The 22,896-nt window shown below is 49.3% G+C and overlaps 2 protein-coding genes across 4 annotated transcripts; both read left to right on the top strand.

Moving 5' to 3' along the window:
* The first annotated feature begins 1,408 nt into the window (after window positions 1-1,408).
* Window positions 1,409-2,293, top strand: LOC135823659 (uncharacterized). The gene has a single exon (XM_065336508.1). The coding sequence runs from the start codon at window positions 1,409-1,411 to the stop codon at window positions 2,291-2,293; it is 885 nt and encodes a 294-aa protein (XP_065192580.1).
* A 4,059-nt stretch (window positions 2,294-6,352) lies between these two features.
* LOC135822494 (cleavage and polyadenylation specificity factor subunit 6-like) lies at window positions 6,353-21,903 on the top strand. Of its 3 annotated transcripts, none has more exons than XM_065335273.1 (16): window positions 6,353-6,523; window positions 6,611-6,751; window positions 6,912-6,942; window positions 8,698-8,771; window positions 10,070-10,183; window positions 10,527-10,696; window positions 11,516-11,595; window positions 11,978-12,112; window positions 13,086-13,187; window positions 13,638-13,918; window positions 14,550-14,687; window positions 16,034-16,134; window positions 16,954-17,069; window positions 18,201-18,286; window positions 20,017-20,078; window positions 20,937-21,903. In XM_065335273.1, exons 1-16 carry the CDS (start codon window positions 6,452-6,454, stop codon window positions 21,190-21,192), a joined length of 1,959 nt encoding a protein of 652 aa, XP_065191345.1. In that variant the 5' UTR covers window positions 6,353-6,451; the 3' UTR covers window positions 21,193-21,903. The 3 variants fall into 3 exon arrangements, with proteins under 3 accessions (XP_065191345.1, XP_065191346.1, XP_065191344.1); XM_065335274.1 differs by having other exon boundaries at window positions 8,695-8,771; window positions 13,638-13,882; XM_065335272.1 differs by having other exon boundaries at window positions 8,695-8,771.
* Window positions 21,904-22,896: the final 993 nt, after the last annotated feature.

Below are 22,896 nucleotides of genomic sequence, written 5' to 3'. Positions count from 1 at the left end.
GGAAAATCCGTGTGGACTGGCTTTCATACGAACCATGTTTCGTATGGAGATTTTGCGTCATCGGGTGTAGAAAGATTTTTCGCGTACAAATTCGGTACGAGAAACATCAATTTTCGCGGGAAGTTTTGATTTCGGTACAAATTTTCAAAATAAAAAGGCATAGCGCGGGAATGTGACGTGTTTGCGATCGTAACCTAGGCAATGACGGCAAACACATAAGTTCCGTACCCCGGAACTTTTCACTGCTCGAAAACGACGTATAAAAAATCCGTAGAGCCTCCACGGATTTTGGCACGAAAAATCGTACTCCGGAACCTCCCTAGTATGTGGTCCATATAGTAAAGAAAGTATTAAACAAAGCGTGCACATGTTTCCTGCATCCGCGATCGGTAAAAAACCAACGATTTCGGCAAAAACTCACGATTTAAAAAATAAAATATTTCTTGGGGCGCTGACAAAAACTGGGGCGGACGGGGACGATCATCTAGCTTTTTTTTTTACTTGGCCTAATCAAGAGTACATAACAACGGTCACGGTTACGTTGCTTCGCGATGCAAGAATTTTTTTTTTTTAACGGTCAAAAACTCCTCTTGTACGGGCAAAATAAACACAATTAATTATTTGCGAGTGCAATTCGCAACCTCGGCGCGGCCTAGCGCCTCAACAGTAGGGAGGTTTAGTCCCACGTAATCCGTGGGTACTTTACGGAAGTGGATGAAGGGCACCCACGTTGCAATGTTGTGTTTAGTCACACGGAACAAACAAAAGCATGAAGCGAAAGGCCAAAACCTGGTCAAAGACGAAGCTACCCCGGGCTAAGAAGCTCATCCAATATTTTGATTTCGTGCTTCGGAAACTGTAGCGGATTCTCGGTCACATGACCTGATTTACTTCGGTTTCAATGAAATTCTCATAGTATTGGCTTCATGAAATTCTCCGGTCTCGCGGTCACACTTATATGTATTACGACCGCTTTACCGTATCAGCATGCGCCGTTCACTTCCGCACCGTATTATCCTTATTTGCATGCGTACTACAGCTGTGTACAACTAGATTCCAGTGCGCCGCTGGCCTTCCCTTTTGGTATAGTTGTACCGTACACCGTATTCAGCAGGCGAGCAGAAGTCGCCGCTCCTTGCCTTTTTGCCTTGCTTCCATTATCTCTCTCTCTCTGGTTGTGAGCCGAACAGTAATGTTTCTGTCCTCTCTGTAATCTAAAGTAACATTGATTATGACACCAGATTCAATCGTTCGAAGTTAGTTCTAAATTCACGAATCCAGACTTTTGTATAGAATTACGTAGCGCACTGCTACAATTGGTGACCCCGTCTAGTGTTCGATCACTCGCGATCGCTCAGTGGTCTGCACGCAGCATTGAATTTTAGTATTTTACGAGCACTAGTACAGTATGAATACCTCAAACTCCGGAGCTAGCACACCTATCCGCAGCGTAGGTCGTGGCCAACTGCTGTCCAGAATCACCGGCGCTGGAACTTCCGCAGCAGGCGGTACAGCCCGCGACAGTGAGGTGGCCGCGGTCAGCTTGAACGTCAAGCTACCACCTTACTGGGCTGCTGACCCCCAGGTTTGGTTCGCACAGGTTGAATCCCTGTTTTCCACCCGTCGCATCACCAGCCAGGTGACCAAATATCAGTACGTGGTGGGATCACTGACACCAGAGTATGCGGCAGAGGTGCGTGACATCATCCTGGATCCTCCTGCTCAACAGCCGTACGACGCTCTCCGCGAGCGTCTCATTCACCGCACGCAGATGTCAGAACAGCAGCGTTTCCGCCTGCTGATTTCGGACGAAGAGCTGGGCGACAAGAAGCCCACCCAGCTATTACGCAAGCTACAGCAGTTAGTAGGTGAGAACGCCATGCCCGAAAAACTTTTGCGAGAGTTGTTTGTCAGCCGGTTGCCCCGATCGGCCAAGTCAATAGTAGCATCCTGCCCTGCATCACTGCCGCTGCAGGATCTGGCAGAAATGGCTGACAGAATAGTGGAGGCAGCTGGTCCCAGTGCGGCAGTACATGCAGTTCGCAACACTGGCGAGTCAGAGACAATGGCTGCCATTGCAGCTCTCCGGGACCAAGTTGCCGCCCTGACGACTACTGTAACCGAGCTGAAACAGCAGCACGGCCGCCCTCGCTTCCGCGGCCAACCCCGCAGTCGCTCGGTCTCACCGCATAGCAGTGGTTTATGCCATTTTCACCGCAAGTTTGGTGTGCAAGCCCGGCGGTGTGAAGCCCCGTGCTCCTGGTCGTCGGGAAATGCCCCGGCCAGCCAGTAGCGGCTCCTGTGTCTGGCCCACCTACCTCCCGCCGCCTCTATGTCCGTGACGTCACCAGCGGAACCCGTTTCCTAGTGGATACCGGTGCTGACGTCAGCCTGCTGCCAGCCACTTCTGAACACCGCCGCCACGTCGATCCGACTGGTCAGTGTCAGCTCCGTGCTGCTAATGGCTCTGCTATTCCGGCTTTCGGGCAGAGGTGTTTGACCCTTGACCTTGGTCTTAGACGAACATTCCCTTGGATATTTGTCGTTGCTGACGTGAAGGAGCCGATCCTGGGGGCTGATTTCCTCCATCGGTTCAGTCTCCAAGTCGACCTTCATGGACGCACCATCCGTGACAACTCCACTGACCTCCAGGTCAATTGCATTCCTGCCGAAACCGCATCGCTCAGCTGCTCCTTGGTTTCCGCCCCGGTGGCCACAGCACCAGCATTCACCGGCCTGCTTGCCGAGTTCCCAAGCCTCACCAAACCATGCTGTTATGACCTGCCGGTCAAGCACTCGGTGGAGCACCATATTGTGACTACCGGCCCGGCACTGCATGCCCGCACTCGTCGGCTGGCTCCAGACCGCCTGGCAACGGCCAGAGCTGAGTTCCAGCATATGCTGTCCCTGGGCATCATTCGGCCATCCTCCTCGCCCTGGTCCAGCCCTCTCCACATGGTTCCTAAACCCAATGGAGACTGGAGGCCATGTGGAGACTACCGACTCCTGAATAAAGTCACCGAACCGGATCGGTATCCGATTCCTCATATTCAGGATTTCACCAGCAGTCTCCATGGTGCTACAGTGTTTTCGAAACTGGATCTGGTCAGAGCGTATCACCAGATACCAGTAACCCCGGCCGACATTCCCAAGACTGCCATCACGACTCCGTTCGGGTTATTTGAGTTCATCAGGATGCCCTTCGGCCTCCGGAACGCGGCACAGTCATTCCAGCGGTTTATCGATTCAGTATTGCATGGCCTGGATTTCTGCTACGTCTACCTCGATGACCTCCTAATCGCCAGCTCCGACCACGCTACGCACCTGCAACATCTGCGCCTGGTGTTTGAGCGACTGCAGCAGCATGGTTTGGTGATCAACCCCGCTAAGTGCGTTTTCGGCCAGCCGTCCCTGACGTTTCTGGGCCATCTGGTTAACGCCCAGGGCATCAGCCCGCTACCGGCAAGAGTCGACGGCGTGGCTCAGTACTCCCTTCCAACATCTCGCCGCCAGCTTCGCGAGTTTCTGGGCATGGTCAACTTTTACCGGCGCTTTATTCCCCAGGCATCCGACATCCTCCAACCACTGACGGATCTGCTTGGTGGACCTCAGCGTCCGAAGAACTGTCCCCTGAAACTTGGCACTGCCGCTGTCACGGCATTCCATGCTGCCAAGGACGCGCTTGCTGCAGCAACGCTGCTCATCCACCCCATCCCGGATGCACCCCTCCAGCTCGTTGTGGATGCATCAGATGTCGGAGTTGGCGGGGCCCTTCAACAGCTTGTTGATGGGGCATGGCAGCCGCTCGCTTTCTTTTCCAAACGAATGCAACCAGCTCAGAGTCGCTACAGCACGTTCGGTCGAGAATTGCTAGCTGCGTACCTGGCAGTAAAGCATTTCCGGCATCACCTGGAAGGCCGCTGCTTCCACATTCTCACGGACCATCGCCCGTTAGTGTTCGCCATGCAAGCTGCTGGTACTAGCCACTCACCTCGTGAGCTCCGGCACCTGTCCTACGTGGCTGAATTCACGACGGATCTCCGCTTCCTGCGTGGGGCTGACAATGTTGTTGCTGACGCTCTGTCTCGCGCCACTGTTGATGCAGTAACCGCGCCGCCGGCCGCTGTCGACTTTCAGGCTCTGGCAGCCGCCCAGCAGTCTGATCCCGAGCTACTCTCCGCTCAGCAAGACACGCAGTCGTCTCTGAAGCTTCAGCCAATCCCGTACGGTTCCGCTACCCAGCCTGTGGTGTGCGACATGTCGACCGGCACTGCCCGCCCGTTTGTACCGTTGTCCTTTCGCAAGACCGTCTTCAACAGCCTGCACTCCCTTGCACATCCGGGTATTCGTGCCACTCAGCGTATGGTTTCGGCACGCTACGTCTGGCCCGGCATGCAAAAGGACGTCCGGGAATGGACCCGCTGCTGCCCCTCCTGTCAGCTGAGCAAAGTGACCCGCCACACCCAGGCTCCGCTTGGCCAGTTTCTGCCACCCGATGAGCGCTTTGACCACATCCACATTGATTTGGTCGGCCCCTTGCCTCCCTCCGGTGGTTGCACCTATCTGCTGACCTGCGTGGATCGCTTTACCCGCTGGCCAGAGGCCATTCCGATCAAGGACGCCGCCGCGGAAACAGTTGCCACCGCTTTCATCGCTGGGTGGATTGCCCGCTTCGGCGTCCCATCTGTCGTCACCACAGATCGTGGCGCCCAGTTTGAGTCCGCGCTTTTCCGCCACTTGTTGGCCCTGCTCGGCACCTGCCGGACTCGGACAACTTCCTACCGTCCACAATGCAATGGCCTCGTCGAGCGTTTCCACCGCCACCTAAAGGCTGCTCTGAAGTGCCACCCTCATCCTGGTGCCTGGAATGCAATGATGCCCCTGGTGTTGCTGGGCATTCGCGCTAGCCTGCGCGAGGAGTTCCAGTGCAGTTCCGCGGAGCTGGTCTATGGCACCACTCTCCGCTTGCCATCTGAGTTCTTCCAGCCACCGCCATCTATGCCGTCGGTGCCCGTTTACGTTCAGTTCCTCCGGGATGTATTGCAAAACATCCGGCCCTCAGCCGTTGGCCCTCGCCAGTCCAACCGCCCAGTATACATGCCGAAGGATCTGTCAACGTGCGACTTTGTGTACATCCGTACCGACAGTGTCCGCAAGCCGCTCCAACCACCGTACACTGGTCCGTTCCGTGTCCTCAAGCGTACTGACAAGCATTTCACGGTCGACGTCAAGGGCAAGTCCGACCAGGTAAGCATTGACCGCTTGAAACCCGCATATGCTCTACCTGTTACAGCTGCTGCTGCTTCTGCTCTTTCTCTGATTGTCCCGCCGGTTGCTGCTGCTGCCCCACCCCCTGCACGTGCTGTTCGCTTTGCTACCTGATCGGCTGGGCTCCTCCGTTCTTTGTCGCCGTGGGCTTTATGTCGGACCTTTTCTGGTTGCCGTGCGGTTTTCATTTTTTTCTTCCTTTATACGCTTCTTCTTCTACGTTGCGGTTGCCGTTTCTCTCCTTTCCAAAGTTATCGTTTCCTGCCTCCGGCTTGTACACTGGCAGGGGAGTAATGTAGCGGATTCTCGGTCACATGACCTGATTTACTTCGGTTTCAATGAAATTCTCATAGTATTGGCTTCATGAAATTCTCCGGTCTCGCGGTCACACTTATATGTATTACGACCGCTTTACCGTATCAGCATGCGCCGTTCACTTCCGCACCGTATTATCCTTATTTGCATGCGTACTACAGCTGTGTACAACTAGATTCCAGTGCGCCGCTGGCCTTCCCTTTTGGTATAGTTGTACCGTACACCGTATTCAGCAGGCGAGCAGAAGTCGCCGCTCCTTGCCTTTTTGCCTTGCTTCCATTATCTCTCTCTCTCTGGTTGTGAGCCGAACAGTAATGTTTCTGTCCTCTCTGTAATCTAAAGTAACATTGATTATGACACCAGATTCAATCGTTCGAAGTTAGTTCTAAATTCACGAATCCAGACTTTTGTATAGAATTACGTAGCGCACTGCTACAAAACTTATTCAGCTGAGCACCCTCACAGCTCGCACAATGCGCTCCATTCTGATTTTCACCCACGTTCTGGCGGAACGTGGGTGAGCCTCCATACACGGTATGTCGTGAATCAGAAAACGTCTGTACGTGGGTCACTGAGTATCACGTGGTGCACCCACGTAAAGTACCCACGGATTACGTGGGACTAAAACGCGGCGGGAAGATCGCCTATTCGCCATGGCCCCGGCAACGATCACGTGTCATGTAAGAAAGTATGATCAGTGAGTGCATGTATACAGTACAGTGATTACAGAACTAGATGCAGAGTCGAGTCTGACACAGAAAAATTGATTTGCAAAAGCTGAAAAAGGCGAAGCGATAAATGTGTGACTTGCTTTTGACTTTGAGTTCAGCTTGTTTCTTCTTCTTGAGTTGCAGACCTTTGTTTAGCTATGACTGAAATAAAAACCGAGCCAGATATTGATCTGTATGGAGATGAGGAGCTAATTGACACAGACGCAGGAGTATGTTGCTGTTTGAAGCCTGATAAATTGTTGGGAATTTCTGCACCTTTCTTACCACTTGCCTCTCCTGTAAAATATTTGACTTAGGATAATTCTCTTGCCGTGAATGATGACTTATTCGGGTCTGACGAAGCCCCAGATGAAATCGTGGAAGAAGAAAATGGTGAAGAAGAGGTGGAGGAAGACAATGGAGAGCCTCCTGCGAAGAGAATGAAGCTTGAGAGATCGGTAAATTTCTGTCATTCGCGTACCTTTTGAAATAATAGGCAGTCTGCTTTTGGGTGTACTTGTAGTCGGCAATGACTTATCATGCACTGTTCAAGGAATTCCCGCATACGGTTTAGGTCTTTAAATTTTGTGTTTTGTTGCTTGTGTTGTTGCTTTTCAGGATTCCGCCAGTGAGCAATCGACCCAATCAGGTGCAGGCCCTTATCTTGTGTACTTATCCACTATTCATGATATACTACGTTGATGTGTGTTTGTCCTGTTTACTTCAGTAGCAACGCTCTTTTACCTATTCGTAGTGTGGGTAGTTTTTTTTTTAGATTACAGCGGTGTTTCATAGTTTTTAAAGATCTCTTGTGCTGGCACATGAGCGGGTTTTCACTCTCCCATTACTGTAGGAATTCTTCTGATAAACGACCATTATACATTGTGCTTGCTTGAAACTCTGTTAGTCATGTTAGAGTCGCATACTTGATCAAATGTAGGCATGTAATAGGGTTCCTGCTTCGAGTCCTGGTAGTGACAGTCAATTTTTTCTTCAGACTTTCCCTTTTCCATTCCCTCAACTAATGAATAGCGAATAATAATTATGGCTCTCGTTGTATTTTAACAAGCTAGATGACACTAACAACCTGTTTATAGTGTAAATTTAGGCATAGATGCGAACTCCACATACAATGCGTATTCAGGCTTAGGGACTTGTGCACTATGCTATATAGCGTCTAAAATCTCCATGAATGCAACACACATAACTGCGCAGCTTGACTGTAGTGTTGGCATTATTCCAAACTTATTTATTCGACCTGTCGCCAATTTTTTTCGTTTTTAGAGTGTCGCGTGAAAGCACACTTATACATGTATACAGAATCCTACATGTGTACAGAATTATTTTCAGATCTGAAATGTAGATGCTACATAGAAGCATCTATTACAGCGAGCTTCACACACACACACACACACACACACACACACACACACACACACACACACACACACACACACACACACACACTCATTCTCACATACTTTTGTAGTCAGATTTATGTGGCCTTGTCCACTGTGCGCACGCCGAAATATGGCTACCTCCCAGCACATACATGTACGCCCAGGTCTAGTGTTTTTCTATTGGCCAACATGCGATGGTATCTCCTTCGTTCCTGCTTCATTGTAACCTGCTTTCTGTTTTCTGGTGAGGTGTTCGAACAGTGCACCATTTCTTTGCTTTCACCTGATACTAGTAAACTTTGAAGTGAAATACACACCTCAGTTTTGGGCCATGGGATGGTGGTTGTGTGTTTCGCAAGCCATGGCGTGTACAGTGCTTGCCATCGGCTTATGGGGAATGGGGTGCAGAGAAGGTCAGATCTCATAGCATTGAGCCATGTTAGAGTGCCAATTTCTAAAGTGCGATCCGTTGGGAAATGTTCTTTTCTGTACGGCTCTTTGTTTCTATCTGTATGCACTCCTTTCCCTTGTATTCGCTGATAAGAAATTTAGGAAGTCTCAAATGCCGATGTACATAGAGGTTATGCAGGGTGATAAGAAGCTTTCCATGTGCAATTTGCCCATGTTTAATCCTCATAGCCTTCTCTTGTACTTGGGGCATTGCTGTTGATTTTCAGATACTAGGTTTTCTTGGCGTGCTAATCTCTTTTTCTTTGTTTCAATGTGCTGTTTGCCATAACGTTAACATTTATTTCCACTGTAAAAACTGGTTTGTTCTAGTGCCTATTGACTTTGTGCTTTCACTCCATTCTGTCTCTTTTGCCTAAATATATTTCATGATAGAGGGAATACTGTATGTCGTCCTTTGCTGCTCTCTGTTTTCATTCTCCTGTTGTCCTTTCTTTTGCACCGCTACTGGCAATGGCTATGTGTGTGCTTGTGTGTGTGTCTGTACGCCAACGCTTTCCCCGGCCTGCTGCATTCCTACGTTGGGAAACAAGCAGAAGAAGTCACCGCAGCGGCGCCTGTGAACGAACTACCAGATGGCAAGGTCATGGGTGTTGCTGTCAACGGCAGGGTAAGAACAGGCAGACCTCTTCACAGCATAGCATGTGCGTTATACCTGTGTCCACTGCCTTCATTACGCATTGGTTTTGGCCTGCTTTGAGCTTTTTTCTTTACACCACTCCTTTCGCCCAGCAAATGGGTGCTTGCAAGTCTGCTGTATGCAATGTACGAATGACTTTCTTCGGCACTATGTTGTAGTTTATGTGGATCTGAAGGTGGTTGTCACTCGCTTTCGCATTTGAACTGTGACATCAGTCTATCTCTGGCCCGTTTACCCTGTTCTGACTTCGCAGTAGCAGATGTTAGTGAGCCTCTATTTTTTTCTTCAAATAATCTTGTTGGCTTAGGGTATGTCGGACAGAGTCAAAGTGTGTTTTGACGTCCATAGATGATTGGCTATCGTTGTGTGTGCGGAGGGCTTTGCGCCATTTTCTTGATATCCGTTTTGTTACTCGCTTGCTGCAACATTGTTGTTAGTTCTAGTACTAGGCCCATGTTTTGATGTGGCTTTCACTTAGGAATTAGGATGGGCTTTTTGACAGGCTACACGCTGCCGTGACCACTGTGCCACCTCTTAGTGTTCATGATGGCCTTGCTCTTATTTCAATGTTCTTATTCTCACATTCACAGTGGGCAACGGCCAGAAAGAGTGGTATTCTTGCTGCTGCTTCTGCTGCTGCTGCTGCTTCTTCTGTTGTTGTTGTTGTTGTTGTTGTTGTTGTTGTTGTTGACAAAGAAGAGACAAGAATGGGTGTTTTTGAAAATTCCGAAGGCATGAGATGGGGACAGAGAGCGAAAGAGAAGCTTGCGAATTTCTTCTGGAAGAGCTCTGAGCGACTGACTATTCTGTCGCAAGTGTCTACCCAACTTCAGTAGACTGGCCATGTAGTCTTCGGAACGGCGGTGTTCGTGTAGAGACTTTCTCGGCGGAACGCTCTTCAAACAATAGTTTCTGAACCGGCTTTAAAGCAACGTGACCGCTTCACGCTAAATACTCAAGATTTATTCAAGCTGCAGGAATATAGTATGGGGTTGCAGAGGTGTTTGTGTGGTTGAGTGCCTGTCTACTTTAATATCTCCTGGCTTTCTTGAAGCAGCAGCTAATAGGGGGAGCAAGACCAGCTACTGGACCGTCTGCACTGACTGTTCCATTTGACAACATAGTTGTGCCTGGCTTAGTCAAAACTTGTCTTTGTATTGTGGGCGTATGCGTATGTTGGCCTGTATGGGAGTGTGCGTGACCTGCTGTGTATGTGCGATTGTATGTGGCTGTGTGTATGTCCTGTGCATGGCGGTGCTGTTGAATAGATCCGTCAAGTTCCCAAGGCAGATCTTGGTCATCCCGGCGGTGTTCCGCTGGAGCTGCAGCTTGTACCTGAGTCCGCGAAGTCTGGCTCCGTGTTCGTTGGAAATCTCTCCTGGGTAGGCTTAACTTATCTGGCTCCTATCATGTTCCAGGAGTGGGCCTCGTCTTGATGTAACTATTGTTTGTTGAGCTGATTAAGCAGCATATCAGCCTGTATTTGTATTGACTGCTTCGAAGTATGTGGACTTGGTATCTCTTTTTCTCACTGCATATTAGGTGCAGGTCCATATAAGTCTAGGAATGATGTGCCTTGTGAGTACTACGGCTCCACTGCCTACTCCACGGCAGCACTCTGCCGAAATCTTCCGAAAATATCCTCTCAATGCGGCTTCTTTCCCTTTTTGTACGTCTGTCTCACTTTATTTCAATATTGTGTGCTATTCTATGCTTTGCCGACAGTGGACTCGGGATGTGGAGATAGCGAATGCTCTTGTCAATGCAGGCATTAAGGATGTCGTTTCCGTGCGTGTGTATGAGAATCGGACCAATGGCCAATCAAAGGGCTTCGCCTGTGTTGAGACCGGCTCTGAAGCCTCAGCACGAAGTGTCATGGCCAAAGTGAAAGAACTGTGAGTTTATGCTTGAAGATTCTGTAGGGAAACAGCCATACACCTCCGGCATGTTAACTGACACAAGTCTTGATTTGTCTCATTCTGATGTTGTTGTTCGTTATCACTCACTACTACAGTGCATTCGAGATCATCAGCAGGCCTATAGCCGGTGTACTTGTTCATGTTCTTGCTTTACTTTTGTGACAGGTGCTGTACATGGTGTTTGCTTGTGTGTGTGTGTGTGTGTGTGTGTGTGTGTGTGTGTGTGTGTGTGTGTGTGTGTGTGTGTGTGTGTGTGTGTGTGTGTGTGTGTGTGTGTGTGTGTGTGTGTGTGTGTGTGTGTGTGTGTGTGTGTGTGTGTGTGTGTGTGTGTGTGTGTGTGTGTGTGTGTGTGTGTGTGTGTGTGTGTGTGTGTGTGTGTGTGTGTGTGTGTGTGTGTGTGTGTGTGTGTGTGTGTGTGTGTGTGTGTGTGTGTGTGTGTGTGTGTGTGTGTGTGTGTGTGTGTGTGTGTGTGTGTGTGTGTGTGTGTGTGTGTGTGTGTGTGTGTGTGTGTGTGTGTGTGTGTGTGTGTGTGTGTGTGTGTGTGTGTGTGTGTGTGTGTGTGTGTGTGTGTGTGTGTGTGTGTGTGTGTGTGTGTGTGTGTGTGTGTGTGTGTGTGTGTGTGTGTGTGTGTGTGTGTGTGTGTGTGTGTGTGTGTGTGTGTGTGTGTGTGTGTGTGTGTGTGTGTGTGTGTGTGTGTGTGTGTGTGTGTGTGTGTGTGTGTGCGGTGTGTGTGTGTGTGCGCGCGCGCGTGTGTGCGTGCACGTTTGTGTGTGCGTGCGTGGTCATGCTCCTCAGTGCTATTCACGGACAGATTCCCATCGCTCAGCTTACAAGCCGCACGACTATTAACAGCTTTGAGGCCCTGTCCCGCAGAGGTGCGATTCTTGCCATGTCTGCTACTTAGTACATCAGTTCCTTTCTGTACGAGAGTATGATAGCTTTACCATTTGGTGTCCGAAGCGTGTGCTGAATTTTTTGGATGGCAGGGTCCTGTATAGGGAGGGCCCGAAAACCTAAAGATCCTCTGTGATCTCTCATGAGCCAGTTGCGCGTCTTGTGCCGTCTTCCCTGTTCAACTGTGTGCAATCTGTATGGTATGTAGCACAGTAGAAAGATATGTGAGTGCGTCTTCCTTCAATTTGGTGCAATCTGTATGATTTGTAGCTCGGTAGAAAGATGTCTGAAGGTGTATCCCTCAGTGTTCAGCGTGTGCGTCAGATCTTTTGTTGCTGTTCTGCTGCTCTCGGCTATGAACAGAACGCCCAGCCGAGGTTCCCCTGACAAATCGTGTTGGCCCGGTCACCGCCCAGGGACTCAAGCTCAAGTCTGGTGGTAGCAGCGGGCCATCCGCTGCCTACGTGCCCCCATCGCGCCTGTCGGCAACAAGTTCCGGTATGTGACCTGCGCTCGCTCTCACCTTGTGTACCACTCTGTTTGCTCTGTAACTTCTTGGACATTCCAGTGTCAAAAGTCCGCAATGTTTATGTTCTCTGCTTCATTTCACTTGCTATTTAGTTTGTTATTGTCTGTTATAGTATGACACTACCTGTACAAGTATGTATTGTGCATTGTCTTTTCTTTTGATACGGGGATTACAGAGTCTGAATGACCATAGTTTGCTGCCCTGCGTCTCTCCAGTTTTAGGCCGGGTGCTCACACCATGCACCGTAATTTCCCGAGTATAAGCCGCACTTTGAACACTCGAAATCCACCCGAAAAGAATGGGGGCACGGCCTATACTCCGGCGATCAAATTAACGAAGATAAATTAAAAGGTAGATGCCATCCGCTGCCTACGTGCCCCCATCGCGCCCGTCGGCAACAAGTTCCGGTATGTGACCTGCGCTCGCTCTCACCTTGTGTACCACTCTGTTTGCTCTGTAACTTCTTGGACATTCCAGTGTCAAAAGTCCGCACTGTTTATGTTCTCTGCTTCATTTCACTTGCTATTTAGTTTGTTATTGTCTGTTATAGTATGACACTACCTGTACAAGTATGTATTGTGCATTGTCTTTTCTTTTGATACGGGGATTACAGAGTCTGAATGACCATAGTTTGCTGCCCTGCGTCTCTCCAGTTTTAGGCCGGGTGCTCACACCATGCACCGTAATTTCCCGAGTATAAGCCGCACTTTGAACACTCGAAATCCACCCGAAAAGAATGGGGGCACGGCCTATACTCCGGCGATCAAATTAACGAAGATAAATTAAAAGGTAGATGTCTGTGTTTCGTGGCAAAGGGGGGGGGGGGGGGGAGGGGGAGGGGGCGGCGAATGCTCCGGAAAATCGGTATTGTAGTGCAATAACAGATCCATGGTAAATATCTAACCGGTATGGTGTGTTTTGATCTCCGCCCTGCCATCATAGGTCCGACCCCGACCAGCCGCGCAACACCTCTGCTGCAGCGCCGGGGACCCACCAACCCGCTGCCGCCACGTCCGGCTGTTCCGCGCCCTCCAGCTTGGATGCGTAAGCGTTCTCTGTCTGCTCTGTTCGTGTTTGACCGGAGCTCATGTTTGTCATATTGGATGGCTAGTGTTGGGGTGGATTAAGCGATGACATAGTTATGGTTCCAAGCATACACACTGCATTCTGTGTTCCTATGTACATGTATTGAACCATCACTTTATATTTCTGATATTCAATCTGTCCACACGTTTGAATTGCAATGTGCCTTGTCCTGAAACTAACCACGAACCTTCCAAGTTGGGAGACTGTTGGTTTGCGCATCGGAGATGTATTGGGGCTAGGCTTCAGGCCGTTGAATGTTTCAGTACTCAGTCCGTTTAGTGGCCAATAGGCGCACTTTCTGACCGTGTATTATCTAGCTACAGTGGCGGACAGTACGAGTAGTCCTAACCTGAATCCATGTGTGCTTTCCTCTTTCTGCCTCATCTGCCTTGCTGGTTTCTTGTGCAGCGCCACCGCACGGTGCTGGCTTACCACCACCGCCGTTTGACCCGCTCCTGCTGGGTGCTGCTCGTCCTCATCTTCCTCCAAACTTCCCCCTGCCGCCTGGTGCTCTACCTGGTCTAGCCGGTGCTCTGCCTGGTGGTCTAGCCGGTGCTCTGCCTGGTGGTCTGCCCGGTGCTCTGCCAGGTGCTCTACCTGGTGCGGCGGGGGCAGCAGCTGCCGCCGCCGCCGCTGCAGCACGCTTACCTTCGGTGAGACTCCCACCGACGGCTAGTACCAGGATGGCTGTTAGTGACTTTGCTTGTGTGCCTGTTGTTGCTGTTGCTGTTGTTGTTGTTGTCGTCGTTGTTGTTGTCGTCGTTGTTGTTGTCGTCGTTGTTGTTGTCGTCGTTGTTGTTGTTGTCGTCATCGTCGTCTTTGTTGTTGTTGTTGTGGAACAATATAGTGAAGCTGATGGTGAATCTTTCTGCTGGAGTCATGACTACTGGTTCATACCCATTCAGTCTCTCTCTCTCTCTCTCTCTCTCTCTCTCTCTCTCTCTCTCTCTCTCTCTCTCTCTCTCTCTCTCTCTCTCTCTCTCTCTCTCTCTCTCTCTCTCTCTCTCTCTCTGGCTGGGGCGCGCGCGCTCCCAGCCATAGGTAGCTTGCTTGTCTTAATGTCCGTAACACATGCTGCTACTGGCCCACACCCGTCCAGTCTCTCTCTCTCTCTCTCTCTCTCTCTCTCTCTCTCTCTCTCTCTCTCTCTCTCTCTCTCTCTCTCTCTCTCTCATCTCCCCAGTTGTGAGCATGCTACATACATGTATTTCACGGATTTCCTTGTAGTGGTGCACGGCTGTACCTTTGTATGGTCACTGTGTGTACTCTGCTCCCATTATTGGACTAACCTGTCGTTCCCTGCTGTCTTTCCTTTGATAGCTGCCTCCGCCGATCCCGCCACGACCGCCGGTTCCAACTTCTGCAGCCGCTGCTCATCCTCCACCAGGACTGCCAACATTCCCTCATCCACCTGCGCCTCATGTCAACCCAGCCTTCCTGGCTGCCAACAGCGCCTTGGTAAGTCAATCGGATTCTTTTTTTCAGAGTAAAATATCACGGCTGACTCTTTGTAAATCTCAATTGCCCAGCAGCAGCTAGCTCTGTCGACTTTCTTTGGTCTCATCAATGGCAGTCAGAGTGACTATCTGATCAGATGAGTATTTAATGTACACTATTACAAAATTATATTTATAATAACATCAACTGGGTGAGCGAGAATTGTGCATCGGCCCTATGCCGGATGAGTAGTGCTGCGATAAGAAGTCACCTGCCGTTAGGTCCTCCAGACTTTGCTTCCATTCCCGCTGGTCTCTGTATAGTCACGGACAGAACAGACTTGCTACGCAACCTGAGCTGGTGGATGTTTGCATTCAACAGCTCACAAACAACGCCCTGGTCGTAAAACCTGAATCATGTGAAAGTTATTTAGAACTAACTGATTTCAGCTCGTGTGGCAGAAAGCAAGATGCATTTATCCGCTTCCATAGGAATGCGACCACACTTGATGAGGCGTCAGATGCAACTAAGGCGGTGCTCATAGTTTTTCGAAGTTTTAAACTTAGTGATTACATTTCTCATTGTGCTTGGCATTGGAGAATAACAGTTAACACTTTTAATCTGTCTCTCATGACGGGGCTCTTTCAAGTATTTGGCATTGAATGCATTATCCGCATGTCAAAATAGCCCTGTCGGTTTTGGAGCACGCGTTTGACGGCATTCTATTCCTTTTTCCAGTCATGAGACACTACTGTAAAATTCCGTTAATAAGCCCCGGGCGTATACTTTGCAGAGCGTCAAAAACCGGGCGTATATTTGGGCATGGGCTTATTTTAGGGCATGGGCATTATTTCGGACGCAATCTGCAGAAGATCAATCTATCAGCAACCCACTAGTTTCAGTGAACCACCATTCACACTGAGCGCGGTACAGGTACATGCGTGACATGTTTTGCTACATTTTTTGGCAGTTTGCTACATTCCAACGGAACATCGCTGTCCTCGCGCGCCGTGACAGTGTTGAGTTCTGCACTGTGCTGCGTGCAGTTGGATGGCACGCACTCGATCGACAACTGTTCTACAGTTGGTACGCGAACGCACGCTCGCGCGCTGGTCATTTTGAGTCCACTTTACGCCCTGGGCTTATTTCGGGCATGGGCGCTGTGTACACCGCCTAAAACTGGGCTTATTATCGGACATGGGCGTTATTTAGGGTGGGCTTATTTACGGAATTTTACGGTATGCCTTGCGCTATGCCAGCTGGTGTGGTATGACCAATTGTTGCATTTGCTGCGTACTGGTATGCCAATTGGACTTGCATTTGCCTCCCCGTGTGTTTGGTGGAACTCTTTTCTCTGTCTGGTGTAGGGTGCCCCTAAACTGCCCACAACGTCCAGCACAGCCTCCCTGCCGACAGCGTCTCAGACGCATGCCGCCATGGCAGCGGTGGCAGCGAATGCCATGACTCGGTAAGCATCCTACTCTCACTGCATCCATGAGAGTGTGGGGGGGGCAGGTTTGTGAATTGCCACAAGTCTTCATCTTTTTCAGTCGTATTTTGTCCAGTGCTCGTGCTATTATAGAACACGGCCGGGGGGGGGGGGGGGGGGGGACAGCCAGTACACTCGCAGATTCATGTGCTTCTCTTGCTCATGCAGGTGCGTGGTAGTGGTATGGTTGCCTGCCCAGTGCCCAGCCAAAGTAACGTTGCACGGCACGCAGACCTTCATATGTGTATTGGCTGTACATGATAATTGTCCTACTTGTGTACATGTGTGTGTGTGTGTGTGTGTGTGTGTGTGTGTGTGTGTGTGTGTGTGTGTGTGTGTGTGTGTGTCCCGTATGGTGCAGTGGTATGTGCAGCGATTTCCAATCGATAGGTTGCGGGTTTGATTCCCGACGATTATGGTCACACACGTCTTTCTTCTCTTTCTCAGACTCTTCCTGACTTTTCTTTCATTCTCCTGGGTGGTTACCAACAGCCAGTGCATGCCGGAGTATGTGGTGTGATGTGTGTGCGGGAAAAAAATAAAATAAAAAAGACCAAAAATAGGGATTCACTGGCCAGAAAAATCACTTCAAATAGCTGTATGGTGTAGACCAGGCTGAATAGTGACGGTCAATTCTTCAGCCTTGCAAGCTGTTGAATGGTGCAATCCCAGCACAAGTTGCTATGGCTTCTGCCGTAGCATTGCTATCATCGCCTCTGGCGATGGGCGTCAAAGGTCAAAGGTCAAGGTGTGTGTGTGTGTGTGTGTGTATTGACTGTATTCTATTGCTTGTGTTAGACTGAAGTCTAACACTCTCGGCCAGGCATCTGAAGAGGAGTTGCAGGAGTCTATGAAGCGTAATCATGCCATCTCGACCAGCGCCATCCTACGCGCCATGCAGGATGCTAACGCCGGTAAGACAGTTGTTTCTCTTCTTCTTCTTCTTCTTCTTCTTCTTCTTCGAATTGCATTATATGAGTTTCTTTTTCCTTTTTTCTTTACCCGTTACTGTCTAAAAAGCAGTCGAAACGGTTTTTATCCACCATTTGATGGTGAGCATTTCCCTTCTTCTTCTTCTTCTTTTCTGGCTTCTTTCCTGCTACTGTTAGGGCCGGGTTCTACTGCGGCTCCACTTCTCCGCGGCAAGTCCCAAAGCTGCGGCTTGCAGCGGAGCAGCACGGTTCCACTGACATCAACATTCGCGGTACCGCGATCGTGCGCGTCATATTTTAGCTGACATATCACCTGCCTGCGTGCGGAGAAATCGAAAAAAATCCTCGTGTTCTGGCCTGCACAACGAATTAAAATTGGAATAAAATTCCCCTGTCTACAACTATGCAAAGTACAGGAGGAAACAGGACCGAGCCACGAGCGCGGTGAGCAGTTTTTGATCAAGCCTCGACCCGGAAGCTGGTGGTGAGCTTCACTGAGTTCGGTGATCGTGACCGCAGCTCTGCTGCCTAGCAATGTTCACATCGTAGAATCCCTGGTCTGTGTCTAATCAGTGAGCAGGCTACTTATCTTAACTAACTGTGAAGTTATATTGACAAGCTGTCGCGTGTCGCTCATCGGGAATTGATCTATGCGCCTAATTGGTTCGTTTCAAAGGAGACAAGACGATTCATGTGGACATCTGGGAGTTGCCATTGTCCTCTTGTCACAGCTCTCTCATAAAGACCATCTTGCTTTGGGCCATCTAAAGGGTGTCAGCTTTTCAGGATCATTTTCAATAAAATGTGGAATTCTCTTCCAACGGTGTTTGTGATTTATTCATCAAAAAGTGAACCATAACAAAATTATTTTTTAAGCTGGGTTTTGCTTATTTTGGCCCAGCTAGCATCGACAGTTATTGGGAACTTGTGGCCTGGCCCGAATGTAACATGGATGTGAGGAATGGAGATTTTCGGTCTCTAATCACTTTGTGGTGGGTCTGATCAATTCATCTCCCTCTGCTTTAGGAGCCACAACTGCACACGCACACGCCGTAAAAACGATTTAGCCTCAAATGTCGTATTATGTCAATATGAATGTGTTGTTGATTGCAGGTGACTTTAGTGGTGCTGTGGACACTCTGAAGACGGCCATCTCTCTTATCAAGCAGTCAATTACAGCCACAGCGGAAAGCAGTGTTGTAAGTGGCGAAAGCACGAGACTGTGGCTATTGTCAGTCGTGTGTGTGCGCGCGTGCGCGTGCGTGTGTGTGTACTACTGTGAACTATGTGTACTATCAAGAGTACATAACCCCAAGAGTGTGCAACTGCCTGCACAACCTCTATGCTGTGCTGCGACGGCAGAACTTCACATCACGTGACAGGGTTCAAAAGGTTATGCTGGCAAACAGTGCAAAGTGACCACAAGAGAGTTGTACCCAAAGCTGGGCTGCGTACAACCCAGTATCTATCATGCACTAGAGTGCACGGGTTCATCACGTGATGTGAAGTTCTGCCGTCGCAGACCCCATAGCTGGAGTTGCACACTCTTGGGGTTATGTACTCTTGGTACTATGGTATATGCAAGCCTTGCTTGATAGTTTTAAAACCATGTTTTGCCATGACAGCATGTCACAAGGCCGCTTCCAACCGGTTTGTGGTTACAGTCAGGAACACTGTTTTCCGTAAAGTGTGTCCTCCGCCTTGCGACATGCTGTCGCTGTCATGCGCTGACTGTGTACTACTGTGTACATTGCACGTCCTGATCAGGCAGTGTGTGGTAATGCAGTTGCCTCCCTGGTTGAACTGCAATGTGATGAACATTGTGGAGGATCTTGAAGTAGCCATCTGTCTACAGAGACCAGCCATCTCGGGCACCACAGCGTGTCTCAATACGTATGTTTCGGCTACATAGTAGATGACTTCCACTGCTCGAAACAGTGCTCCATACCCGCAGGGGTGGGTTGGGGGTCGTGAGTTTCACGCTGAGCACTCATCAGCCGCCATAATAACATTAGACTAGGAGATAGGCCCTGGTGCCGGTATTGTGATAGCACTCCTACAGCAGAGGCGCACGCCCAAGAACGTTGTTTCCAAGGGGTAAGCATGGGACGTTCTTATTTTTTCAGCAATCCGGCTGCGTTACTATAGCACGTTCTTAGAAACAGTGGCTGTGCGTACTGGATCATATGTATCCCACAAGCTGCCAGAAAACCAACACGGATGTTCTTAGCTTCAGGCTGTGGCGTTTTTGGTATTTCAGGCTGGACGTTCTTTGGACTCCACGTTCTTCAGCGCTCGGCTCTACTGTAAGGGGTCGTCGCAAAAGTTTTCTGTCGTCCCTGAAACGAACATCGTTCATTTCGTACTCGGACCCCTCCCCTCCCTCTGAAACGAACACAGCTTGCTATGCTGGACGACGAAAATCGCATGCATTTACATGTCATATGTACAGTGTCGGTCGACTTGCGGTTTTGGCACGCACCCCCTCCCCCCCCCCCCCCAAATGAATCATGTTCGTTTCAGGGACGACAAAAAACTTTTGCGACGACCCCCTAACTATTAGCAACCTATGGTTGCTAATGGTATGCTGGTGTGGACTGGCTATGTTTTAGCTGTGTATTGACCGCATGGCAGTGAAGGCCAATTGTTAGCTTTGTCCAAGTGCGCAGGCCAGTGTTGATAGGATGTTGTAGCCGGGTCTGCATCCTATGTCAACACCAGAAGATACGGCTTTACCCACCCGAAATCCGGCGGGAACTGATAGCAAAGCAGAACGCCTGTTTCAGTGCTCGGATGCCCTGGGGCCGAGTCTCAATACCCACATAGTGCTATAGCCCCAGCTCGGAGCTTCATGAGTACAACCAATCGCCAGCCAGGGAAATAATGACATTTTGTGTATGCTCTTTTCCTGCCCTTCTCCCACCCACAGGCTCTTATCCAGTCACTGCAGGAGTGCCTGTCAGGCATTGAGTCTCAAGCATACACAACCAAGTAAGTGTATCCTATAGAATGTTGAAGTACCATTTTCTCTCTCTCTCTCTCTCTCTCTCTCTCTCTCTCTCTCTCTCTCTCTCTCTCTCTCTCTCTCTCTCTCTCTCTCTCTCTCTCTCTGCTGAGCTGTCTCTTTTCTTTTCCTCGTGTCTCTTCGGTTCATCTCCAAAGCATAGTGAGTTGTCAGCAGGAAGTGTAATTTTGAATAAATAAAAAAATAGGTTGAGCACTGTTGACTTGAGATTCGTCTCCTCTCCGACCCCTTAACATATTATCTGATGCAACGGCCATACTCCTCGGTGATAGCAGTCTGGCCTTGGCGTCGGCTAGGGGGATGATAGAACCGATTCCAATGGTGATATGCTGATTTTCATGGCTGTGTGGTCGTACAACTTGAATCACATTCAGTGATGTAAGTGCAGTGCTGCTCAATGAAGTCTTATCGCGTAAATCTAGTACGCTCTGGTCGGTGTGCCGCTCTAGACCTGCAAGCACTGGGATGTTGACGGGTGCTGGCTGCAACGCTGACTCACTTGATTGTATTTCATTGAGCAGTACGGTGCACGTGTGTTGTAGAGGTGTTTCGCATGTGTCAGCTACTGTATAAGCTGAAATATTCATCTGGAATTTAATTTCGTCTTTTTCGTCCAAGGAGCTTTTGGACTAAATTAAATGCCGGACTACTGTCGATTTGTCCAGCTTTTCGATGCACTCTTATGGTCCATGTACGAAATTCACAACCGGACGAACTTCCTTTCTTTGGAGTTGGACGAAAGTATTGTCCGGCGAAATTTTCTTCCTATGCAGTACCCTGCTTGTGATACTATGCTTGTGTGTGCTCCGGTGTTCTTTCTCCAGGAGCTCAAGCGGTGGCAGTGGGCGCGCAAGCAACAATAGCCGCAGTGAGCGCGAACTGAGCAGCTCAATGGGCCGCGAGCGTAGTAGTCGCCGCACACCCGAGAGCATGGAGGACGACTATCACCGATCGCGCATGTCGTCTTCGCATCGCTCTGGCCACATGAGCAGCAGCAGCAGCAGCAGTAGCAGCCGACATCACGACCACCATGACATGTACAGAAGCGATCGACACGACAGTCGCCGCAGCCGACGATAACAATCTGCTATTGTTGCAGTACAGCCGATCATGGTGCTGTGAGTACATAATCATTGATGCTGGAGCCCGCTCTACTGCGCTCATTTGACTACAGGCTTGGCCTGGCTGTGTTTTCCGTCATAGCAGGCATGCCCCCTCCCCCACAGGTCCATGCTTGTGCAATACATCATCACATCATCAGTCCATTTCCTGATCGCCTATTGTATGCATTCTCTCCTTGTGTTTTGCCACTCTTGTCTTCCACTTAGCTTTGTTAGGTCCGCCGTGCTTCTGCTTAAGTCTGCTTGTAGGTTTTCAGCTGTCTCCCCAGAGCAGTTTGTTAGTGTTTTGTCTATGTGTCCTCCCCCCCCCCCCCCTGCAGTTTTTGTAAATACAAAATACCCATATGAGATTTTTAGCACCAATGCACTCAGCTTCACATAAGTATGCCCTTCTGTCTGTGTAGCATTCTCTCTTGCTCTCTCTCTCTCTCTCTCTCTCTCTCTCTCTCTCTCTCTCTCTCTCTCTCTCTCTCTCTCTCTCTCTCTCTCTCTCTCTCTCTCTCTCTCTCTCTCTCTCTCTCTACCCAGTGTCCAGTGTTGTCTATGTCCAATGTTGTCTATGTCCAGTGTTGTCTATATAATATGGGCACTGTGCATTTCTCATTCATTGCCTTTTGTAGTCACTGCTTGCTCGTCGCACTGGTTACATAGTATTCCAGTGTATACAAGATCGGAATGTGTCTGATAAGCAGTCCGCTGTATGTCTTGTGGTTTTGCGTGGCTGCCCAATGGGATGGACCAACAGTACATGAAATCCATGTAGACATGTACTCTTTATATAAATGTAATGGACATACAAGACTTCCCCTCGCAGCTGGCATTTCATAGCATGCGCCTAGGACTAGTAGGAGTTTAGCTAGGCGGGCAGTGGGAGTAGCTCATGTTGGACATGTGATAATTATTATGCTTCAAATTCTCAACTGATTCATGAGTCATGTTGTTGCAACCTGAACGAAGGCCAGGATATGAATCAGGGAGTCGTAAAATATTAGTATTTTTCGACTCCCTGATATGAATGATGAACGGCCTCTTGTGGAATGCCCGACTTGATTATTAGTTCGCTGTAAATCTGGCCTCTGTCTTAGTTATTGTATTCAAGTACGAGGCTCATACTTTGAACTGAGGTTTTTTTCATGTTCTCCGCGGCTTCTAAGCACTGAGTCTCTCTCTCTCTCTCTTTCTCCCTGTCTCTCTTTCCTGTTTAATTGTTTGCATTTTGTGGTGTTTTAAAGCCATCATCTAGAGTCCATAGCCTATGATAGGCAAAACCATGGCTGTGGACTCTTGGTTTTTTTATGCAGTGATAAGTAGCAAGATCATAGTGCATCAGGAGTTTACTGGGAGTAAACCGTTAGGCTAGGGAACCCTACACGATAACAAGAGGAGCTTATACTTTATAGTGATAACTAAGCTTAGTTGCTCTTGATTGTATGTGTAGGGCTCCCTGATACATGTGATATCAAGAGTATAATTATTATTATTATAAAGTACTTCAGTATAACCCTGGGGGGGGGGGGGGGCTATGTACTCTTGATAGCATCTGGCAGATCTACTAGTACAGTTGTGGCGTATGTGCACAAGTCATGCAGACGTACATGTAGCTATCATGCATGCACTGCTGCTTTGGCTGACTCGTTATGAAAACAGTTTCCATGCTCGACAA

The sequence above is a fragment of the Sycon ciliatum genome, chromosome 8 (genome assembly GCF_964019385.1).
Source record: "Sycon ciliatum chromosome 8, ocSycCili1.1, whole genome shotgun sequence".
Classification (NCBI taxonomy): Eukaryota; Metazoa; Porifera; class Calcarea; order Leucosolenida; family Sycettidae; genus Sycon; species Sycon ciliatum.
Note: the sequence above shows the minus strand (reverse complement) of the source record. Positions and strands in the feature narration are given on the sequence as shown.